The following is a 24,082-nucleotide window of genomic DNA, read 5'->3' as shown; positions in this document are numbered from 1 at the left end:
TTATGGGTAGGTGGGGCTTCCCACAGGATCTGTAGTTGGGTAAAGCCACTGCTTGTGCTCTGAGATCAGAGAGACTGATCCTGGGTGGGTTCCGTGAAGGGGCAGGGCTATGGACTAGGATCTGCAATTGCTCACAGTTGAATAAGGTGTCAGGCTGAGCTCCCTGACCAGATGGTGCGACTGGTGTGTTCATGCAGGGTTGTAGACAGGGCTTTGTGATTAGGTGGGACCCAGCCTATGCCTTATGATCAGGCAGGACCATAATATATGCCCCTAAATTTGGGCTGGGTCACTGTCTGGGCTCCCTCATCAGGTAGGACTACAGGCTATGCTCCATGACTGGCTGGGGTCCCTGACTAGATGGGGCTACAGGCTGTGTTTTACAATTGGCAGTTCTGTAGGCTGAACTCTGCTGTAGGGTAGAACTGTAGGCTGGGTTCCCTGATTGGGTGGTACCATAGACTGTGCTTTGAGTCTGTCCAGGCTACTGTTCAGGGCCCCTGGTTTTGTGGGGCCAGAGACTATACTTTAACCATAAGGTGGGGCTGCTGGTTTGGGTCCCTGCATAATAGGGCTGTAGGATGAGCTCTGTGGCTATCTGGGGTCTCTGGTTGGGTGGGGTTGGAGGTGATACTCAGCAGTTGGGTGGAGCTGTAAATTTTCTTCTCTGCCTAGGTGGGATCATAGGATGGGAGTAAATACATCTCTTTGGTTGGGTACCCAAATCAGGCAGAACTGCCTATCAAGCTCCCAACCAGACATAGCCACTGACTTGGCTATGCAGGTTGGTAGAACCCCCAGTAGGGATCTCTGCTCCCATGCTGCTGCCAGTAGGAGTGAGGTCCATTAAGATTTGAGTGCTGGTTGCTGTACACCTCACCTCCTATCTCCATCTCTATCTGATCCTCAGTGGTGGAGCCCTGCAGATTCCCCCAGTGATCCCCATGAGACAGGACCTGAGTAGGGCTCCTGGAAAGTGTCCTGCAATGCTGGAAGAGCTAGATGTCTACCTTGGTTTAGTTCTCCTTTTCTCACTGGAGAAACCACAGACCCAAAGGGCCATCTTGGTGAGGCACTATGCCAGCCTTGGGGAGGGGGATGTGGTCAGAGTGAAGCTGCTCCTGTTGTCCTTCTAATGTGTCCTTCTCAGTCTCTGTGCTTTAGTTTCAGGCTCTGGTTCTGGGATTTTCACAATGGAATCCAGTCTGTAGGTGGTTGCTTGTTGGTGTTCTTGTGAGGCAGACTGAAGCCAGGGATGACCTGCATTACCATCTTGATGACATCACTTCTGAAGTCACTTTTTTTTCAGAGAGCATTTCTGTGGCTTCTACAAGTTTTCTGGGGATACTGCCTACCTGTGACCTCTTTCTCTGTTCCAGGATATTTTTTGAACTTGAATTGCAAACTCTGGTGAATACCATTTATGGTTTAAATTTTCAGGAGAAATTTTTTGTCTTTTCTTTTGAGCTAGTGCCATGGATCACATAGGCGTTCCCTTTGAGCACAAAGATTTGTTCTTCCTTTAGTTTTATACTAAGGATTCAGCCCTTTGTTGCCTTAGTTTTATGAGAATGTTAGATTCCCCATGTGTTGTAATCTTGGGATCAATAATTATATCACAATAAATAGTGTGTTAGAGTCAATGAGATTTGGTATTACTACCCAAACTCATTTGTTATGGAACCCCACTTTTCCAACCAACATGCATAATGTACTTAGAACAGATGCCATACAGAATCCACTTGGGAAATTCTGGAATAGATGTCTCTACAGCAACTGCTGCAAAACCTGACATTACCCTGCTTCCAGTGTTTTGGAGTCAGGAAGATGTACGAAGCACAAAAATGATGCTAAAAATACTATCCCCATAGGAATAAGCTATTTATATGTTTCTCCCTTTCAAAAACTTCTGTTTTTTTAAATTAACTCTAGTCCAGGGGACAAAATAGCCTTCTTTCCTATGCTAAAGTAGGGAGTTTACATCTAAACTTCTGTAGTCTTTTTCAAAATCCTCAGTTTCTTCTTGATTATAAAAATAATTACATGTGAATATGTATCACATTTTATATATTGGAGACCATACTATTTGTATCTTTCTTGAGAAACACCTCTGGTTTTACATTCCTTAAAAAAATATTATTTTTCTTAATGACATTCTGAAACACAGATTTATTATAAATTATTTGACTCTTCTTTTTTTTTAATTTAATTTTATTTTTTTGGTGTTTCAAGATTCATTGTTTACACACCACACCCAGTACTCCATGCAAAATGTGCCCTCTTTAATACCACCACCAAGATATTTTCAAATTTGAGTGGAGGTCTGAAGGTGTGAACTCTCCCTACTCTGCAGTGATTTAGGGGCTGACTGTGTAAAGCTGTGAGACTTCAGAGGAACAGGAGTAAGACTCTCTCCTCCTATCTGAACTCTTTCTAACTGACCTAAAGATTAGCTGAATTTGAAATCTTATTGCAATTTCTATAATTCCATTTAAAACTAACTCATTCAGGACCATATGATCCTCTCAATTGATGTAAAAAAGCATTTGACAAAATACAACATCCATTCCTGATTAAAACTCTTCAGAGTATAGGGATAGAGGGAACATTCCTCAGTGTCATAAAAACCATCTATAAAAAGCCCATAGCAAATATCATTATCAATGAGGAAAAGCTGAGAGTTTTCCTTTAAGGTCAGGAACATGACAGGGATGCCCACTCTCACCACTGTTGTTCAACATAGTGCTAGAAGTCCTAGCATTAGCAATCAGACAACAAAAAGAAATAAAAGGCAACCAAATAGGCAAAGAAGTAGTCAAACTCTCTCTCCACAGATGCCATGATATTTTATGTGGAAAACCCAAAAGACTCCACCTTCAAATTACTGGAACTCATACAGCAATTTAGCAATATGGCAGGATACAAAATCAATGGACAGAAATCAGTTGCTTTTCTATACACTAACAATGTAACTGTAGAAAGAGAAATTAAGGAGCCAATCCCATTTATGATAGCACCAAAAACCATAAGATACCTAGGAATAAACCTAACCAAAGAAGTGAAGGATCTATACTACAGAACACTTATGAAAGAAATTGAGGAAGATACAAAAAGGTGGCAAAATATTCTATGGTCATGGATTAGAAGAATAAGCATTGTTAAAATGTCTACCCTAGCCAAAGCAAGCTATACTTTTGGTGCCACCCTTATTAAAATACCACTGGCATTTTTCAGGGAGCTAGAACAAACAATCCTAAAACTTCTATGAAACCAGAAGACCTCGAATTGTGAAGGGAATATTGAAGAAGAAAAACAAGCTGGGAGCATCATGTTGCCTGACTTCAAGCTATATTACAAAGCTGTGATCACTAAGACAGCATGGTATAGGGACAAAAACAGACACATAGACCAGTGGAACAGAACAGAGACTCCATAAATGGACCTTCAACTCTGTGGTCAACTAATCTTTGACAAAGCAGGAAAAAATACCAAATGGGAAAAAAAAACAGTCCCTTTAATAAGTGGTGCTGGGAAAATTGGACAGCTACATATAGAAGAATGAAACTGGACCATTCTCTCACAGCATACACAAAGATAAACTCAAAATGGATGAAAGACCTCAGTGTGAAGACAGGAATCCATCAAAATTCTAGAGGAGAACATAGGCAGTAACCTCTTCAATATCGGCCATAGCCTCTTCTTTCAACACATGTCTCCAAAGGCAAAGGAAGCAAAAACAGAAATGAAGTATTGGAACTTCATCAGGATAGAAAACTTCTGCACAGCAAAGGAAACAGTCAACAAAACAATGAGGCAACCCACAGAATGGGAGAAGATATTTGCAAATGATATTACAGATAAAGGGCTGGTATCCAAGATCTATAAAGAACTCAAACTCACCTCAAAAAACAAATAACCCAGTCAAAAAATGGGCAGAAGATATGAACAGACACTTCACCAAAGAAGACATACAAATGGCTAACAGACATATGAAAAAAATGCTCAACATCACTAGCCACCAGAGAAATAGTTCAAAACCACGATGACATAACCACCTTACACCAATCAGAATGCAAAAATTAAAATAGTAAAGAACAGATGTTGGTAAGCATGTGGAGAAAGGGGAACTCTCTTACACTGTTGGTGAAAATGCAAGCTGGTACAGCCATTCTGAAAAATGATATGGAAGTTCCTCAAGATGTTAGAAATACAGCTACCCTGTGACCCAGCAACTACACTGCTAGGTATTTATCCCAAAGATACAGATGTAGTGAATGAAAAGAAGGGGAACATGCACCCACATGTCCATAGCAGCAGTATCCACAATAGCCGAACTGTGGAAGGAGCAGAGATGCCCTTCAACAGATGAATGGATAAAGGTGTGGTCCATACATACAATGGAGTATCACTCAGCCATCAGAAAGGATGAATACCCACCATTTGCATCGACATGGATGGAACTGGAGGGGATTATGCTAAGTGAGTAAGTCAAGCAGAGAAAGTCAATTATATGGTTTCACTCATATATGGAACATAAACAATAGCACGGAGGACCACAGTGGAAGGGAGGGAAAACTGAAGGGGGAGAAATCAGAGAGGGAGATGAACCATGAGACACTATGGACCCCAGAAACCAAACTAAGGGTTTCAAAGGGGGCGAGGGTGGGGGATGGGGTAACAGGGTGATGGGTACTAAGGAGGGGCATGTGTCGTGATGAGCACTGGGTGTTATACACAACTAATGAATCATCGAACACTACATCAAAAACGAATGCTGTACTATACAGTGGCTAACTGAACATAAAAGAAAATAAATAAAACCAACTCATTACAGAAACCCTTTTAAAAAGCTGTGTGGCATTGACAGTGGGGAGGTCTTAGTTAACAGTGTTGTGGACAGCAAGATGTCTTAGAGAACACATGTTATACCACTCTGAGGATGGAAACTCTGGTGTCTCCCTGCCCCACCCATACGTGAGTGCCCCAGTGGACTAGCAGTCCAGGGACTGGCTGTGAGGGTAACATGGATGTGGAACTAGGAATGGTAGGGATTGTTGTCTCTTTTCTATTCCATCTTTAGCTAGAAGGTCCTGATTAGTAACAAGTGTAACTGAAAAATCCTTTGGCTTTTTTTTTTTTTTAGCTCTGTTTTTCCCAAGACAATATGCTATAAACAAGGCAGCTGAAAAGAAAACAGTGTATTTTTCTGCATCTCTGTCTACAGATTATGAGAATTTTTGAATAGCGGACATTTTTACAGTGATGCTTTTTCTTCCCCCCACCCTGCACTGAAATTATTATTTAGCTGGCTTTGGCCTTCAAAGCCATGTGTTGAGTGACAAGGCTTTCCTAGCTCTTAAAGCCCATTAGATAACCACTTAGTTCCAGTCTGTTAATGAAAGTAGGCCATCTGAGGTCTTTCTACCCCTGCCATCCCTCCCCTAAGTTGCTTCAGTGGAACTGAAAGCTCCATGGGGAAATGCAAACAGTAGTAATAAAAACCCTAGAGCCTGGCAGATTCAGGAATAGCAAGCATGTGTTTAGAGGCCCTTTCCTGGCAGGCTTCATCCCCAATCACTTGTCTGTCCAAACCTGACAGGGGTGAGACTCACACACACCTGCTGACACACAACCTGGAGTCTTTGAGTTCTCGGTCATTTAACAAGAATAAAGTGAGGGCCAGTTCAGGGCCAAGGGCTCTCCAACGACACCAGAATGAACCAGACTGATGCAGTTCCTGCCTTCAGGGAGCTTACAGTCTGGAAATGATTTTGTTTTCATAAATGTGAAACTGATGTTGAATAGTGACCTTTGGTAGAAAATAAGGATTTTTCCACCAAGAATTTTTTTTGAATTAAGTTTGTCATGGATGAGTCGTGTCTTGGGGCCAATCCTGTCTAATCCCAGCATGATTCATAGTGCCCTGGTACTTCTTTCCTGCACCTCTCAACAGATTGCTTTGAAGTAATCCACTCTACAGCTGAAAACATCTGATCAGATGGAAATAGGTTATGCTTTCTTAGACAAAATGTTGACTTTTAAAAACATCAGTTTAATTTCTTAATGAAGTGGCATGTGCTATTTCTTTATTACCTTGGTCTGTTTCTGGGGGCCTTGTGAATTTAATGCAGACTCTTATTTTTCTGATGATAGCTCCAGGAGATTCCCACCAATGCCCCATCCTGGTAGGTGGGCAGGGGCAGATGTGTAAGCCAATCCAGCTGTGGCGTGTGAGGCTCCAAGGGTCTGGGGGGTGGAACCATTCACTGCCTGTCAGATGGTGGTGGCCTTGGACATCTCAAATGATGTAACCCAGGCTGGGTTGTACTTAGCTTGTGGACCTTCTGGTTAATTTCAAGACCCTAGCTCTGTTATTATTGCTTTAGGACCGACCCATGGGGAAAGAATCTGTTTGGGAGGGATGATACCTCTTTTGCTTGCTTTGCTGGATGGACTTTCTTTGGAGAAACAGCTGGGACACAGGAAAAAAAAATGTATGATTTGTTGAAATCTAGAATCTTTGCTTTGTTAGGGAATGTCAGAGATACTGAGTCCAGCCCCCCTCTTATAGAGGGGGAGCCTTAGTCCTGCAGGACTCAGGACTCACTGAGGGTCAGTGGTGTGCAAGACTAGGCCTGGAATCACGTTTTCTGACTCTCTCTTCAGTGCTTCCTCTACTCTGCTTGATAAGTGGCCATGGCAATTGTCACAGACTTGGAAGAGAGAATGGCTATATCTTCTTAAACAAACAGTTTTCACCCCACCCCTCATCAGGCAAGTGTTTGCTTTATTTGGTATCTAAAAGAGAAACATTCCACAACACTCAGTACAATAGGACTATGAGGAGAAAACAGCTCTTACTGAGCGCTAATGTCATAGTTGTGTGTGTGTGGGTGTGGGGGGAGGTTCCCACAGATTAGGCACTTAGAAAGGGCAGACTGCCTCCTGGAATCATCTAGAAGCTTGAAGCCCCCCCCCCCCCCCCCCCCCCAGCAAACACTCCTACCAAACTGCCACTGAGCAAAAATTTAAATATATACTGTCCTGGTAAGATTTCCAACCAGATTTCTGGACCTGAGGGGTTTGGATGAAGGTCAGAGAAGTCTGTGAACTGAATCATGGACCCTTTTTAAAGACATGCCTTATCCCAAACTGTTATAAAGCCTGATTGATTTTCATGGAATGTAGTGTGGGCTTGTGTGCACTACTTATATGAGTAATTTACTTTAAAGGTACTCTATAAGCTCAGAATTTTTTTTTAAAGATTATTTACTTGTTTATTTGACAGAGAGAGACAGCAAGAGAGGGAACACAAGCAGGGGAAGTGGGAGAGGGAGAAGCAGGCTTCCACTGAGCAGGGAGCCCCACGCCGGCCTGGATCCCAGGACCCTGGGGTCATGACCCGAGCTGAATACAGATACTTAATGATTGAGCCACCCAGGCACCACTAACCTCAGGATTTTTAATAAATATGAACTGTTCCCAATCAGGGACAGAAACAAACAAACAAACAAAACCCAATGCAATCCACCATTGGTTGAAGCCCTATTTAGGAAATTCACATTTGAAACTATGTAACTACTGGCACTGTGTACTTTTGGGGATGATATTATCTGATGACAATTTATCATTGTCAGTGAGATACAGGACTGTGTATTTTTTTTTTTCAAACTCTGTTGTGATATGGAAACAATTATCTTGTCAAGTCCAGAAAAAGTTTAGTTCTGTCAAACAATATAAGAAAACTCACAATGAAAAATTTGGAAAGTGACATGAAAGAGTGCAACTAATCTCCAGGCTTTGATGACTTCATGGATGTGGTTACCTATGAGTCCTTCTCAACCTGGCATGGCAGTTCCTCTCCCCCTTGCCTTCCAGATGTGCTCTATGGAAACCGAGGGAGGGGTGGGTGCAGGGGCCATTCCTCCTGGCTCCTGCTAGTGGGTTTCTGTTAATTACACAAATCAGGAACAGATGTGCAGAGACTGAGCACCTCATATTTATTCCACAATGTGTTTTCTTTAAATGACAAATGTTTTTTAAGGCCAAAAGGAAATATCACTATATCATTTTTTTGCTACAACACTCAGCAAAAGGGGGTGGTGTATGTGTCTCCAAAGAGGTAGTCCATCCTGTCATTTGAACAAGGATCTAAGCCAACAGTCTCAGAGTAGAAAGCCCTTTGTAATTGTTTAAGAGTCTTAAGATCTATTTAAACGTGGCATTCTATAAATCATAGATTGTGTGTTCCTCAAGCTGTTGGATTGTAATTTGTAACTGGAGTATTTTTACTCTATCTAAAATGGCTGATAAGGTTGATAAATTACTCCCACAGAGAAGTGAGCAAGGAGGAACTTTCCTTAAATGGTAAAACCATTAAAATTGGAGAAATGGGAAACTCTTCCTTTTTTTCTCATCTGTGAAGAGACACTTACATAGTTCCAAACAGACTAGTGGTATGTTGCAGGAACATGGCTTTTCTCTCTGATTCAGAATATTGGAGATGGGAAAAGAAAATTTGGAAGTTGCGGGGGGGGGGGGTGCAGATATGGCTGCTTCTAGGAGTACAAGGGCTGTAGACAAATACTTTCTTTTGCAGAGCTTTTGTTTATATACACCATTTGAGTTACCCAAAGTCAGAGTGGCAGCACTGGTCTAGTCTCAAGCCAGAATGCTTTCTACAACAGAGGCTCCAGAGAGATCATTTTCCCTCCTTTGCCCATCTAGTCTCTTTGGGGCATCTGGTCAACCAACATGTAGGTGCATGTGTCTTTGAGATGGAGGTGGTGCAGGTAGGTGGTAGATGGCTTGAGCATGCCAGGAAGGGGATAAACTAGGACAGGTTCCTTGTGGGTCATCATCTGGACTAGTGTGCCCCTCCCAGCTGGCCCTGGTCACCAGAGGGGACCTTAAAAACCTTCTGAGGGTATATAAAGGCCTTAAGGAGAAGTGGGATAACTATTTGAGTAGTTAGAAACCTCTTACAAGGGGAGGAAGAAGTCTGTTGTAGAAGAAATACTGCCGGTGACTTTAATTTTTGTGGAAGCCCCCAAACCTCTAAACTACATTAAACCAATGTACATAACCCAGGAATGTGATTTTCTTTTTTTTTTTTTTATTTTTATTCTTAAGGTGAGTGACTCAGATTAGCACATTTTGGTACAGTGTGAGGCAAAACTAGAGCTAAGGAGTGATTAAATTTTTAAGAGGAAGATATTCAGTTTTCTTTAAATCTTGTTCTCTAATTTTGTACTTATTTCATTAACATAGTATCTTATTATAAAAATAAATAGTTATAGCAATAAAGAATTATATTTTCCATAAAAATGATCATTAATGGATAAACACACCTTTTTCTATATCCATTAAACCTATACAAACCTTTTTCTATAGCCATTAAACTTGAAGCTTGGATCCTTGCATGCTCTGTCCTCCCAACTTCCCTCCTTGTTCCCTGCCTCTTCCTCCCTCTCTCCCTCCTTCGCTGCCTTCTGTACATAACAATGGTGTTCACTACCTGAGCACTGTTCGTCAGATGCTGCTGTACTGGCATTTATTCATTTCATTGAACACTAAAGGCCTCCCTCAAATCCCCACTTTATAACCTAGGAACCTACGACTCAGAGAGATAGAGTATCTTACACAGTTCTGTCTTCTGACTCTAGTGCTCTTATGCTTAGGACTCCAGCATCCTTGTGTTGAATGCTTGCTATGTGTCAGGGACTGAGGTAGGTCCTTGGGCTCCAATAGATGGATAATCCTATAACATGCTCCCAAGGAGCTCCCATCCTATGGGATGGGTCTAGAAACCAGAACATAAATAATTGCAAGCTGATAATTATGAAGCAGTGAGGTGTGAATGTCATGGGACCACCAAGGAGTGGCCTAGAACCCAAGCCTAGAGGGTAGGAGTGGGCAGGGCTCAGAAAGTCTTCCTAGGAGCTCTGTCCCTGTGCTGACCCTTCAAGGATCAATCATAGTGAAACAGCTAAGAAATAAGAAGATTGGCCTCCTGGCAGGGAAGACATCAGGAGGAGTCTCAGAGGTAAAAATGGCCTGGGCAGAAACAGAAACTACCGTGCATGGTTATTGTGGTGCCATTTGGAAATTAATTTGATGTGGGGTGTTGGAGAGAGGGAGAAATACCAGATTTCTGGCTTGGGTTCTATGGTAAGTATAGCGGTCAGAAACTGATATAGGGAACATAGGAAAAGGGCCTGGTTAAAGCAGTATGAGAAGGAGTTCGGATCTGGACATACTGAGTTTGAGGAATGGTGGCACATCCTGAAGGCAACATCTTGTAGCAAGTTAAATATGTAACAGTCACAAAGAGTTGTGTAAAATAATTAATTAAATATTTATAGAGCACCTACTCTTGGCTCACACTGCTCTAGGCACTGGAGTTTACAGATGTGAGTAAGTCTCTGTTTCATGGAGATTATATCCTAGTGGGATAAAGGCAGATAATAAAGAAATAAATCAGTAAGATAATTTCAGAATTGTTATTAAGAAAGAATGGGCCTCAAAAAAAAGCTCCTTGAGGAGGTAACATGGGAAGTGTGAGCTGAGTGTTTAGAGGAAACTTTCATATGGTTAAAATACTCCAGGTGAAGGGTATAGCAAGTGCAAATCTCCTGAGGTAGGAATGAGCCTAGACCTAGAGAAAGATAATCAGTGAAATAAAGGGAGGAGGGGAGGACAGTGATTGAAGCTGAAGAGGTGGGCAGGTGTGGGATCAGGAAATGCTATAGGCTGTGGTAGAGTGTGAATTTCATCCCATGTCCATTGGAGGCTTTGGGCCCGAGTCAGTGTTAATGGTATCATTTTAAATCAAATGTCCAGCATACAAATTGTATATATTGTATACTCTCAATATATCAAGTGATGTGAGAAAACAGCCTTTAAGGAAACTTGCCAAGTGGTATCACTGATTGAGAGAGGCAGTTTCAGGTTGCTGGAGGTGGGTGTAGGGGATGGGGTGCTGGGTGATAGACACTGGGGAGGCTATGTGCTATAATGAGTGCTGTGAATTGTGTAAGACTGAGGAATCACACACCTGTAACCCTGGGATAAATAATACCCTATATGTTAATAATTTTAAAAGATGCAGTTTCATGCAGTGATCAGTGTTATGAATGCTGATGTCAAGGTACCAGGCTGGAACGTGGTCCTGATACTTGCTTAGCCAGCGCTTCTCAAACTTTTATGAACTTAGGACCCTATCTACCAATATTTTTCATATAAAAAATTAAAATGGAGAAAACACTGAAAGAGTTCCTTCATTAATTCTTTAGAAAATAATGAACCCATGACATATTTACCTAAACGGCATTTTTTAATGAGAAAATAATTGTATTTTCCAAAACGAAATCTAAGTGAGAAGAGTAACGTTTTTAAAAAAAGATTTTATTTATTTATTTAGGAGAGAGAATGAGCAGTGGAGAGGGGCACAGGGAGAGAGATTGAGGCAGACCCCTCAGTGAGCAGAGTGCCTGATGTTGGGCTCTATCCCAGGATCCGGAGATTATGACCTGGGCTGTAGATGCTTAACAGCCTGAGCCACCCAGGCACCCCCAAGTGTGGCACTTTTTTATACTTAATCTCTTACTATTTGGCACAGTAGGAGACAGCTGCGTTCTGATACCTGCTTTTGTATCCAGCTGGGTATGACATCACAAGTCATAGACACTCATTGGAGAACTGGAGTAAAAAGGGAATATAAATAACTGTTTAGTATCATTGTGAAAATAGTCTTGATGTGCAGATCCCCTGAGAGTTCCTCAGGCCACACTTCAAAAATCTTTGTGTTACAGGTATGACATTGGACAATCTCCTAACAGGTCGGATGGGCATCAGTTTCCCCATCTTTATATTGAGGGCTGCTAGTAGTACCAACCCCAGAAGGCTCTTGTGAGGGTTTAAGGAGTCAGTATAGGCTAAGCCTTTAAAATGGTGCCTGGTACATAGTAGGTGCTCAGTAAGGGTCAGCTAGTGTTCTTTTTGTTATTGTGATTCTGAGTGGCAGTAAAAACTCTTCCAAGGAATTGCAAAAACTCATTTAAACTTTATTTTCACTGACTTTTCCCTTCCTGTCCTCTCTTGTTCCAGTTGTGAAATGAGGTTTCACATCTAGGCAACTTGCAAATGCTGCTGCCAAAGAGCTGTGGGTTTTAATGCTGATTTGTTTGTGATGATGATGGAACTTCATGCCAGACCATTAGCCCCTCACATCATAGTTTCCCAGATTCTCTCTTTCTTCCTAATCCCTGAAATCATCTCTTCTCCATGAGTGGCCCCTGAATGGTGGAGGAGATGGAAGAAGAAGTGATTTGATAGCTTCCGGTTTTGCTTGGGGCTACAAGACTTTAGTTGGATGGCTTCTCCCCTAGAAAATTTTCTAAACTGTAATTGTGCCATAAATTGATATATTGGAGGAATGAAAGTCAGATGCCATCATCAAATTCTTGAACATTTGTGTCAGCTTTTTTTTTTTTCTTTTTCTTTTTGGATAGGGGCAAGTGAAATTGTTGATCTTGGCTTCATAGAGGAATTACCTGAAAAAAAAAAATTTAAACTATCAATGCCTTTAACATCCCAATCCCAAAAGATACTAACTGGCCTGGGGTGTGATATGGGCTCAGGATTTTAAAAATCCTTCCAGTGTCCTAAGTCTCACCACGCAATGACTAAAACAGAAGGCCACAGATTTCCCTTTTTATATTATAAAATATAATGAATCTACAGAGTACAAAATACATAAATGTCAGCTTAACAAATTGTTATAAAATGAGCATCTATGTAGCCATAATTGACTGCAAGAAACAGATAATTGCCAGACCCCCAAAGCTCTTCTTACATTTTCTTAGTTGCTCTTTTTCCAATGGTGTAGAAGTAACCATCACCCTGAAATTTTATAATCACTCTGTGGCTTTGTTTTATAATTTTTCCATATAAGCCTGAATCCCTAAACAACACAGATCAGACTGACACATTTAAAAATTTTATTAATATGGAATCTTCTTTCTTTGTCTGGCTTTTTTTGCTCAACCATATGTATTTTTTTAAATTCACGTGTGGTTTATACTTCCTTACTTTTCATTATTCTGTTGTATTCTATTATATCAATATATTACAGTGTCTTTCTCCATTCCACTCCTAATGGATGTTTTTGGTTGTTTCTGGTTTGGGACTCTTAAAACCAGAGCTGCTGTGAGCATTTTCTTATGTCTTCTGGTGCATGAAGGCGGATATTCTGATGTCTGTGAGATGCTGTGTGCATGGGACTCTTAACAACCAGAGCTGCTGTGAGAATTTTCTTATGTCTCCTGGTGCATGAAGGATGATATACATCGAGATATGGAACTGTTGCTTGTCCAGAGAAAAGAGAGTCCAACCTGCAGTTTTGGTGGACTTTTAGGGTAGACAGGAGTTGGTGTCTGGGACCCTGTTTTCATTCCTACTCTGGGTTGGGAGCCTCGAAGTTTGTATTGCTCTGAGCCACAGGCCTTGGGACTCTTGATGGTCTACAGGAGGCAATAGAGAAGGCTGTAATCATCTGCTTTGGGTCGTTTCCTGGGACTAGAGGGACAAGTTTCAACACCCATCAAGGGTAGAGATCCTGATGGAACATTCCACTCTGGGCTGAGACCCAAGGGAAGCCTCTTGGCAATAGAGCGAACTGTGCTATGGCAGGACAGCTGGCTGGCCCCCAAATCGTCAGGCCTTCATTCCATTCTCAGCAGCTGGTAGAAGGAAGTAAACCGTTTCTGGAGAAAGATAACATTATCCTAGGCTTTGAAGTAGTTCCTAAGTTCCAGTTCTCTCCCTAATCTTAACAGGCAAATTTCCACTGGATTGTTAGTTCATTGATGCTTTAAAAAAATTTTTTTAAATTAACATATAATGTATTATTAGCCCCAGGGGTACCGGTCTGTGAATCACCAGGTTTACACACTTCACAGCACTCACCATAGCATATACCCTCCCCAATGTCCATAACCCTACCACCCTCACCCTACCCCCACCCCGGCAACCCTCAGTTTGTTTTGTGACATTAAGAGTCTCTTATGGTTTGTCTCCCTCCTGATCCCATCTTGTTTCACTTATTCTTTTCCTACCCTCCAACGCCCCCCCCCACACATTGCATTTCCACTTCCTCATATCTGGGAGATCGTATGATGGTTGTCTTTCTCCGATTGACTTATTTCACTAAGCATAATACCCTCTAGTTCCATCCATTTCATCATAAATGGCAAGATTTCATTTCTTTTGATGGCTGCATAGTATTCCATTGTATATATATATACACCACATCTTCTTTATCCATTCATCTGTTGATAGACATCTAGGTTCTTTCCATAGTTTGGCTATTGTGGACATGGCTTCTATAAATATTTGGGTGCATGTGCCCCTTCGGATCACTACATTTGTATCTTTAGGGTAAATACCCAGTAGTGCCATTGCTGGGTCATAGGGTAGCTCTATTTTCAACTTTTTGAGGAACTTCCATGCTGTTCTCCAGTGTTGCATTCCCACCAACAAGGTAGGAGGGTTCCCCTTTCTCCACATTCTCGCCAACATCTGTCATTTCCTGACTTGTTAATTTTAGCCATTCTGACTGGTGTGAGGTGGTATCTCATTGTGGTTTTGATTTGCATTTCCCTGATGTCGAGTGATATGGAGCACTTTTTCATGTGTCTGTTGGCCATCTGGATGTCTTCTTTGCAGAAATGTCTGTTCATGTCTTCTGCCCATTTCTTGATTGGATTACTTGTTCTTTGGGTGTTGAGTTTGATAAGTTCTTTATAGATTTTGGATACTAGCCCTTAATCTGATATGTCATTTGCAAATATCTTCTCCCATTCTGTCAGTTGTCTTTTGGTTTTGTTAACTGTTTCCTTTGCTGTGCAAAAGCTTTTGATCTTGATGGAGTCCCAGTAGTTCATTTTTGCCCTTGCTTCCTTGCCTTTGGTGATGTTCCTAGGAAGAAGTTGCTGCGGCTGAGGTCGAAGAGGTTGCTGCCTGTGTTCTCCTCAAGGATTTTGATGGATTCCTTTCGCACATTGAGGTCCTTCAAGCATTTTGAGTCTATTTTCATGTGTGGTGTAAGGAAATGGTCCAATTTCATTTTTCTGCATGTGGCTGTCCAATTTTCCCAACACCATTTGTTGAAGAGACTGTCTTTTTTCCATTGGACATTATTTTCTGCTTTGTTGAAGACTAGTTGGCCATAGTTGAGGGTCTATTTCTGGGCTCTCTATTCTGTTCCATTGATCGATGTGTCTGTTTTTGTGCCAGTGCCATACTGTCTTATTGATGACAGCTTTGTAATAGAGCTTGAAGTCTGGAATTGTGATGCCACCAACTTTGGCTTTCTTTTTCAATATTCCTCTGGCTATTTGAGGTTTTTTCTGGTTCCATATAAATTTTAGAATTATTTGTTCCATTTCTTTGAAAACAATGGATGGGATTTTGCTAGGGATTACATTAGATATGTAGATTGCTTTAGGTAGAATAGACATTTTCACAACATTTGTTCTTCCAATCCAGGAGCATGGAACATTTTCCCATTTCTTTATGTCTTCCTCAGTTTCTTTCATGAGTACTTTATAGTTTTCTGAGTACAGATTTTTTCCCTCTTTGGTTAGATTTATTCCTAGGTATCTGATGGTTTTGGGTGCCATTGTAAATGGGATTGACTCTTTAATTTCTCTTTCTTCTGTCTTGGTGGTGTAAAAAAATGCAGCTGATTTCTGTGCATTGATTTTATATCCTGACACTTTCCTGAATTCCTGTACAAGTTCTAGCAGATTTGGAGTGGTGTTTTTTGGGTTTTCCACATATAGTATCATATCATTTGCAGAGTGATAGTTTGACTTCTTCTTGCCGATTTGGTTGCCTTTAATTTTTTTTTGTTGTCTGACTGCTGAGGCTAGGACTTCTAGTACTATGTTGAATAGCAGTAGTGATAATGGACATCCCTGCCGTGTTCCTGACTTTAGTGGAAAAGCTCTCAGTTTTCCCCCATTAAGAATGATATTCGTGAAATAAGTCAAGCAGAGAAAGACAACTATCATATGATCTCCCTGATATGAGGAAGTGGTGATGCAACATGGGGGCTTAAGTGGGTAGGAGAAGAATAAATGAAACAAGATGGGATTGGGAGGGAGACAAACCATAAGTGACTCTTAATCTCACAAAACAAACTGAGGGTAGCTGGGGGGAGGGGGTTTGGGAGAAGGGGAGTGGGGTTATGGACATTGGGGAGGGTATGTGCTTTGGTGAGTGCTGTGAAGTGTGTAAACCTGGTGATTCACAGACCTGTACCCCTGGGGATAAAAATATATGTTTATAAAAAATGAAAAATTAATAAAAAAAAGTCAAAAACAAACAAACAAACAAACAAAAATAAATAAATAAAAGGGAATTATCAATTAGAGAACTTTAAAACTGATTATTAGAAGTGGTTATTTTTAGTCATAAGCCCACTCCTCTTGACAGTATGGTCCCTAATGTTGCTGCCTTGTCTAAATCCTAGCTCAGCTATTTATTGGTGGTAGAATTAAACTTTTCTGCTTTGCTTTGACCTACCCTCAAAGAGAATGATGTTGAGCAGATCTTTCTTATGTGGATTCCAGACCTCAATTCTGAGATACACAAAAGAGAAAACAATTTCCCTCTCTCATCTACCCCATTCTTCCTTTTCCCTTTTCTGTTCTCATATTTTCCCCTGCCCTAAGATTGAACTCCCCCCAAGATGATTGACAGCAGGAATGTCCTTACTTCCTTACTTCTTGCTATTGGGCTAACTTTACTCAGAATACAATAATCATTGTATTTCACAGTGCCTGGTCTATTCACTGTTGAATAAAGCCACCTGTGAAACTTCAACAGAACAGTCTAGGTTGAGATTTGGCATTAGAAAACTGGCCTTCATTTCCCTTTTCCTTGAACAAATATACACTCGTTTTAAGAATAAACAATGAAGTGAAAACAGGGTAATCCAAATCAAGATTTAGCAATAAAGACACCAAAATATTTTCTTTTTGATATAACCTACATGCACAGGACATAATTTAATGGATTACCTTAATTATACAACTATATGGAATCTACCTTTAGCTTCTGTTTGGAACATTTGCGTTTAAGATTCCTCATTGCTTTCAGAACTTTTCTAAGAATAATATGTCCTTCAGAATATATTCAGAATTCAGCACACCTGCCCGCTGGTCACTTGACCCAGCCACCCCTCTCTTCCATTTGGCTACTGTGTTAGCTTCCTAATTGGTTCCTCAGCTTCCATCATGGCCCCTCTTCAGTCTGTTCTCAGTGCAAGTATCCAGGGTGATTCTACTAAAATATAAATCAGGTTGCTCCTTTGTTTAAAATTCTCTAGAGTCTTCCCATTTCACTTAGGGAATAAGCCATGGTTACCTACATAGGATCCAATTCCTTATTCCTTTGACATAGCCAGTTGGGCTGCCCTGCTGTTCTCTGAACAGATGCTTTCTTTCCTCAGGATTTTCTCATGGGATCTACTTGCAGTATGCAGTGCTTCTGTCCCAGAAAGCTGCATAATTTGATAATTTGTTCCCTTATATCCTGTAGATCTTTTCCAAATGTCACTTCTTGGTGAGCTTTTTCTCCAGTCACCTTATTAAAATTACAATCCTCTGACATTTCCTATCCACATTTCCTCCCTAGTATTTATTATCTACTTACTTACTCATATAAATATATATATCGATATATAAATATTTATTATTAATTCCTTATTTTTTTCCACCAACAGAATGCAAATTTTATGAAGAGTTTGTATGTGATTATAGCATGTTAAATTACCATTGCCTAAAACCTAGTACCTGGCACATCACAGATTTTTGACAAATACTTAATGAACAAATGGATGAATGGATGACAGAATGGTAGACTAGACTGAGTTAGGAGCTAGAGACCTAGGTTTTAGTTTTTGCCTTTGCATATGATAAGCTCTATAATATTTATTACATTTTGTTTCTACATCTCTATGTGCTTACCAACAAAATGGGGATATAACAACTGTTTCATATGCCTCATTGGCTTTTAGTGAGGCTCATGCAAGAAAATACTCTAAACAAGTGTTAGGGGATATTTTAATTGTCTAACTTGTTTATACCCAGTGTATTGAGCAACTAGCTCCATGCCCACTTTCCTTTAAATCAATTCCTAAGAAAAAAACTCTCCATTTGAACACAGGGTTGGGCTGACAGGTTCATTTCTGCATCTCCCTCTGAAGATTTTAGTGGATTCTTTGTTTGTCACTTAGATCAGATCATTGGATTAACTATATAAGCCACTGAAGACCTGAAGAATGAAATACCCTACCACGGGGTTTTTGGCCTTCTATGTGTCTAGTGTCATGTTGGGTATTCTGCATATGTGGTCTCCTTTCATCCCACTACAACTGGAGAGCATGGTTTTATTTTAGAGATGAAAAATTTGAAGTTTAGAGGATCTGGTATTCCAATGAGACAGCAAAGCTGATAAGAGAGAGAGCCTAGGGGAGAACTGGTGTTTGTATCTAATATCAAACTCTCACCCATCTCAGGAAATTGAAGGCCAAAAACCCCGTGGTAGGGTATTTCATTCTTCAGGTATTTAACCCAAAATCCTAAAAAAGGAATACTCTTCCATGGATGGTGTTTCTCACTGATATATTGTTTCTTTTCAGACTGTTTATGACCAGTGGTTTATTACCCTTTTTAACATTGTCTACACATCATTGCCTGTTTTAGCCATGGGCATTTTTGACCAGGTATGTATTTTTTTTTTCTGTCTTTATAACTTATTTTGCTTTCTGGATGCTTTTTAGTAGCTTTTAGCTTCTAAGGAGAAAGCACAAATCATGGAAAGAGTCCTAGAAGTTCAGTTGTTTTAACAGGTATTGCATGGATCTAAAACCCTTCCAGATCCTTCTCCCACCAAACGGTTCTCTGGTCAAAGTTAGGCTACCCTCCTCTTTGAGATTCACACCCCACATTATTTCCCTAAGGCCTCTGAGATATCCTACATGAAATGGTCTAATTTCATTTTAGTCCAGCATTTCCCAGGCTTATATGACTATACTTCTATTTATGTATTTTTTATATAACACCTATTAATATGACTCAGAACTAGTGCCTTGTCATTCAAACACTGGGAAATGATGCATTAACCCTGAATACAGAGAACCATGCAGTGATAGATAGAAAATGATGGAACTCATCATTGGGAGGCAGAGGGCCTGCATTTGTGGTGAAATATCCTTGGCCAGCACAGCTCAGAATGAGAACTAGAGGCCAGTAGAATACCCTGCCAATGGCAGAGGAAGATATGAAGCCCCACAGTGACGGAGAGAAGGACACAGTCTTTTTTCTAGCTCAGAATTCTTGGGAAGAGAGAGGGGAGACAATCAGTTACCAAAATGGTGGATCCTTGGCATACTTATTGCCTTGGAAGGTACTTCCTGGAAGGGGGAAGATGTCTGGCATCCTGTGGGGAAGTGGAAGGATAGCCAGAGGAGTTTCCATGGCACAATTAGAGTGTATTATTTTAAAAAATTTTTTGAAAGTGTATTTGAAGAGACCAGATTTTCTCCAGACTGTTGTTAGACCTGTTAGCTAGGCCTCATTTTTCTGGCCCAAAGTTAGCTGTCTTTTGCAAAATATAAATCTTCATGTTATGAGCTCATTCCACTCTCCTGTTCTGTGCCTTTGTTAGTTAGTTGTCTCACTTCTTTTATGTAAAAAGGGCAGCTTGTTAATGACATATTTTGTGGAATTCTGTAAAAAAGTAATGAACTCTTGAAAGTCATTGATGTAAAGGATTAAGCATATTGATTTCCAAGTACCCATGTTTATGTGTTTCTTTTCTTGGTGCTTCATAACTGCCCAGAATGTGGAATAGAGTAATAAAAATAAGACTGTTTCTGGGAAAAGATGGTTATTGTGCAATTCAAAAATATATATATAACAAGGCCCCTTTTTGCCATCTAGTTGAGTGTCTGCCTCTGTCCTTTTCCACTTTGTCAACTTGGCCCCTAAACTGATCACATGGTCATGGAATGTGATGCTGCAAGGCCTCCATGACCGTCTAGGATCCACTCATTTTATAAAGAGGAAACCAAGGCTCAAGTCATTGCTGTAAAGCCAGACAGCCAGTGTGTGACAGAATTCAGCCTAGTACCAGGCCACATGACTCTGAGATTGCTCTGCTGTTACCACTATTATTATTTATTATCATCATCATTATTTCATGTATTATTATTTATAGAAGCATCTGTTATTTATTACTTATGGAGTGGCAAGAACTCTCCTGAATACATGAACTTAATCATGTGGTCCTGTGAGAGAGGAGCTGTTGTTTGCATGTCTGGAGATAAGGAAACTGAGGTTCAAACAGGTTACATAACCAGTTTAAAACCATATACCTGCTAAGCAGTGGAACTGTGGTTTGAACTCAGGTTTGAACTCATGTTTTTCATGGGACCCCATTCAACAAGACCATGGCCATGCCACAAGCAGGACGTGGGACTTGGTCTGTCCCCAGAGTTGATGCCTGTGTTGCTCCTTATTTAGCTGCTTCCCCTCTACTTCCGGTCCTCTGATGTCCTCAGTGGTCAGGCCTTGCCTCCTTTTGGTTTGGGCATTTGGCTTTGATGCTCAAAGCATTACTTTGGGTCTGGTTGGAAATGCTGTTTCAGACCCTAACCCCAACCTTTGAATCATCATTTGCTCCCTAAATGGTTTGTGTGCACACTAAGTTTGGGAAGCACTGTTTTAGTTTCTCCCAGGACCCTGTTTGGGGCCAAAGTTTCCTTCTCATTGTTTCAGTTTTTATGTCCTGAACAGCTGGTATCAGAATTCTCACTGGGCAGAACACTTAGCTCTTCAGGTTCAGCTTCAACTCCCTGTCTTGGCAATTAATCCCTGGACCCCATTGGGCGCATAGGATGTACTAGAATCCTGGGAACATGAGTGCAGCTTTAAGAGAGGAGAGGAAAGCAGCTTTATTCTGAAACCAACGATCTGGGTGCAAATTCTGGTTCTGTTGTAAAAGCTATATGATCTCTCCTGAGTATCACTTGGAGGCTCAAGTTCCTCTTCAATGAAATTGGGATCATTTGATTATCTTCTGGGTTATCATGGGAATGAAAACAGTTAATGAATCATGTTTATAGGGTATGCTTAGAAATGCACTTGCTCTTTCCCGAGATGGGGAATTCAGGGCCTTTCCAACTTCTCCTCAAACCTCCTCCACTGAAGTAACTCTGTTGATAGGATGTGAGTGACCAGAACAGCATGGACTATCCCCAGCTCTACGAACCTGGACAGCTGAACCTACTGTTTAACAAGCGTCAATTTTTCATCTGCATGGCACATGGCATCTACACCTCGCTGGCCCTTTTCTTCATCCCCTATGGAGCCTTTTACAATGTGGCTGGAGAGGATGGGCAGCACATAGCCGACTACCAGTCTTTTGCAGTTACCATGGCTACATCTTTGGTCATTGTGGTCAGTGTGCAGGTAATCCTGTTGCTGAAAATGTCTTAACCTGATGGCTTTACAACTTTTAAAATTCGTTTTCTTTGTTGACTGATTTTGTCTATTTGTTGGGGCAAAAAATAATAATAACCCTAAAGGAATCTTGGAGTTTTCTAACTACACATTTTGAGATGGAAACAGAAAGCTTTAATGTAAATGACCAGATGTGATAAATTAGCATTTAGTGTCTATAACCTCTCTGTTAGTAGAAACCTCACAATTAATTACTTCTTGGGGTGGAGTGTAGTATATAAAGAGAAATGATTAAACTACTGCTTCTTTCTTGGGTTTGGAAAAGAAAAGTTTTCAACAGTGGCAGAGAGAAACTTTCCCATGGTTTCTATCACTTAATAATTTCCAGGCATTAAAGTGAGATTTAAAATTTATTTGGTAATACATATCTGTGAAATTATTCAAGAAGTTCAGTGTTATATTTTGACCTATCTGAACCTTACATTCAGAGAAGCTCTACTGCTAGGGATGTTTTTGATGAGCCATTGACCTCACTGGGCTTTTTGAGTGTTTCTATTTCCTTCTTAATGAAAATGGTAGGCAAAACCATTTGATATTGAGTTAGAGTTCACAAAAGCTTTCTTAATCATTAAAATCTGTACCTCTGGGTGGATGCAGTAGGCAATGTGGCCTGTTTTTTTCTTTTGCTTTGTTTTCTTTCTTTTTTTCTTTTTTTTCGAAGGAGCAAATATCAGTCAAGGACTTCATTTTTAGAGTTTAAATTGCCTTTGGTCAGTCCTTTTTCTATCCTTTAAACAATCTGTTTTTTACAAGTATTAGCTGGTAATTTCCAAAAAAGAATCTCATTAAGCCCCAGACTTTCTCTTCATGACTCAAAAATAAACATTGCATTAAATGCCACCAATGTAAACATATTGCTTTTAAAGGACATTTCTGCTATTCCTTGGTCCGTCTAAGTGAATGTTATTAAACCTATACCAAAGCTATCAAACACTTGACAACTTGGAATTTCATAATTCAGAATCAGACAGGTAGCATCCAAAAACAGAACCAGATTTCTCCACTCAGAAAGTTCTGTTTTTCTCTCTTATAACTAAATAAAGCATGCTGTTGCTTTGCAAACCCTCCATGTCTAGTTCCCCTATGTTCATTCTCTGGCAAAGATGGAAATAATGGAGTAACTTAAAGCATCTTGTATAGCTAAGACATTCATTCTGATAGTCTATTATTGGGACAGGGTGAATATCACCTCACAAGAAGCTATTGTTCCATTGTTTCTTATAGTTCTTACTGTTATACTAGACACTCCAATGTGTTTTGTTTTTTGCCTTTTGATCCCTGAGCAAACTGTGTATACTGTTATATTTCTAGCCTAGAGAATTAAGTGATCTACTCCTCGCCATAAAGGCACATTTCCTGTTCTCTGGATTCTCTTCCTGATGGGGAGGACTGCTGTGGGACATCTCTTTAGTGGTAACAGCTTATTCACCAGGATAGGCTTCTTACTTGGTACTCCAAGAAATCATTTGGAAGGCAGTAACTGAGATAAAAAACCAATATCTGAAGTAAGAAACAAATGGGAAATATTCTTCAAACTGTCATTAACATCATCTGCTATATAAGTAAGGATTTAAAAATTAGCTGGAAAGGATATGAGGGACATTCATCCTTAGAGAAACTGTTTTTCATAATTAATTCTATAATTTTTGGTTAACATTATCTTTTTAATTAAAAAAACCTTGTTGATATTCCTATGTATCTTTTTCTCTTTTTCTTTGTCCATAATTTATTTTATTATATGCTGTCATAGCAAGGCCAGTCCTGTGTTTTTACACTGATTTTAGATTTAGAAGCTCTTTCCTCAAAAAGTACACGGTTGCTGTTGGATGTCATAGTTCCGTTTCTCCTTTTTCACAAATTGAGAGACCACAGAAACAATCTAATTTAAAAACATTGTTTATTCACAAAAGGAGACATAGCATTGATACAGTACTATTAACTGAACTACAGACTTAATTCACATTTCCTCACTTTTTCCATTACTGACCGTTAGTCGGTTCCAGGGTCCTACATTGCATTTAGTTGTAATGCCTCCTTAATCTCCTGCAGTTGACTTTCTACAGTCTTTCCTTGTCTTTCATGGCCTTGACACTTTTGAATAACAGTGGTCAGATATTCTATAGAATGTTTCTGGATTTGTCTGATATTTCTTTAGGAATAAATTGAGATTGGGGATTTGGGGGGAAGAGTCACAAAAAGGTGTCACATCCTGTCAGGGATCATGTGATATCAGCATGACTTATTACTGGTGACAGTGACCTTGGTTACTTGTTAAGATGATGATTTTCAGGTTTCTCCATTATAAACCACGTTTCCCTTTTGTACTCTATTCATTAGAAGTGAGTCACTAAATCTAGCCCTCTCCATTCAAGGGGAGAATTAAGCTCCATTTCTTAGCAGAATTTCAAAGAATTGGCTGTCATATGTTAAAACCATAGCAGTATAATTTAAAGTTCATATATCAGACGGGGGCCCAAGATTTGCCCTAG

At 40.2% G+C, this 24,082-nt stretch overlaps 1 protein-coding gene across 9 annotated transcripts in view; it reads left to right on the top strand.

Annotated features, from left to right (window-relative positions):
• ATP8B4 (ATPase phospholipid transporting 8B4 (putative)) overlaps positions 1-24,082 on the top strand; it is a 257,966-nt gene that overhangs the window by 220,269 nt on the left and 13,615 nt on the right. For all 9 annotated transcript variants that reach the window (XR_009355570.1, XM_059181516.1, XM_059181517.1 and 6 more), the window contains 2 exons: positions 18,710-18,793; positions 21,297-21,542. Coding sequence is in view for 8 of the 9 variants with exons in the window: in XM_059181516.1 (XP_059037499.1) it covers positions 18,710-18,793; positions 21,297-21,542 (330 nt within the window). In the remaining variant the exon portion in view is untranslated. The remainder of the gene's footprint in view (positions 1-18,709; positions 18,794-21,296; positions 21,543-24,082) is intronic.

This window comes from Mustela lutreola, chromosome 7, assembly GCF_030435805.1.
Source record: "Mustela lutreola isolate mMusLut2 chromosome 7, mMusLut2.pri, whole genome shotgun sequence".
Lineage (NCBI taxonomy): Eukaryota > Metazoa > Chordata > Mammalia > Carnivora > Mustelidae > Mustela > Mustela lutreola.
Note: the sequence above shows the minus strand (reverse complement) of the source record. Positions and strands in the feature narration are given on the sequence as shown.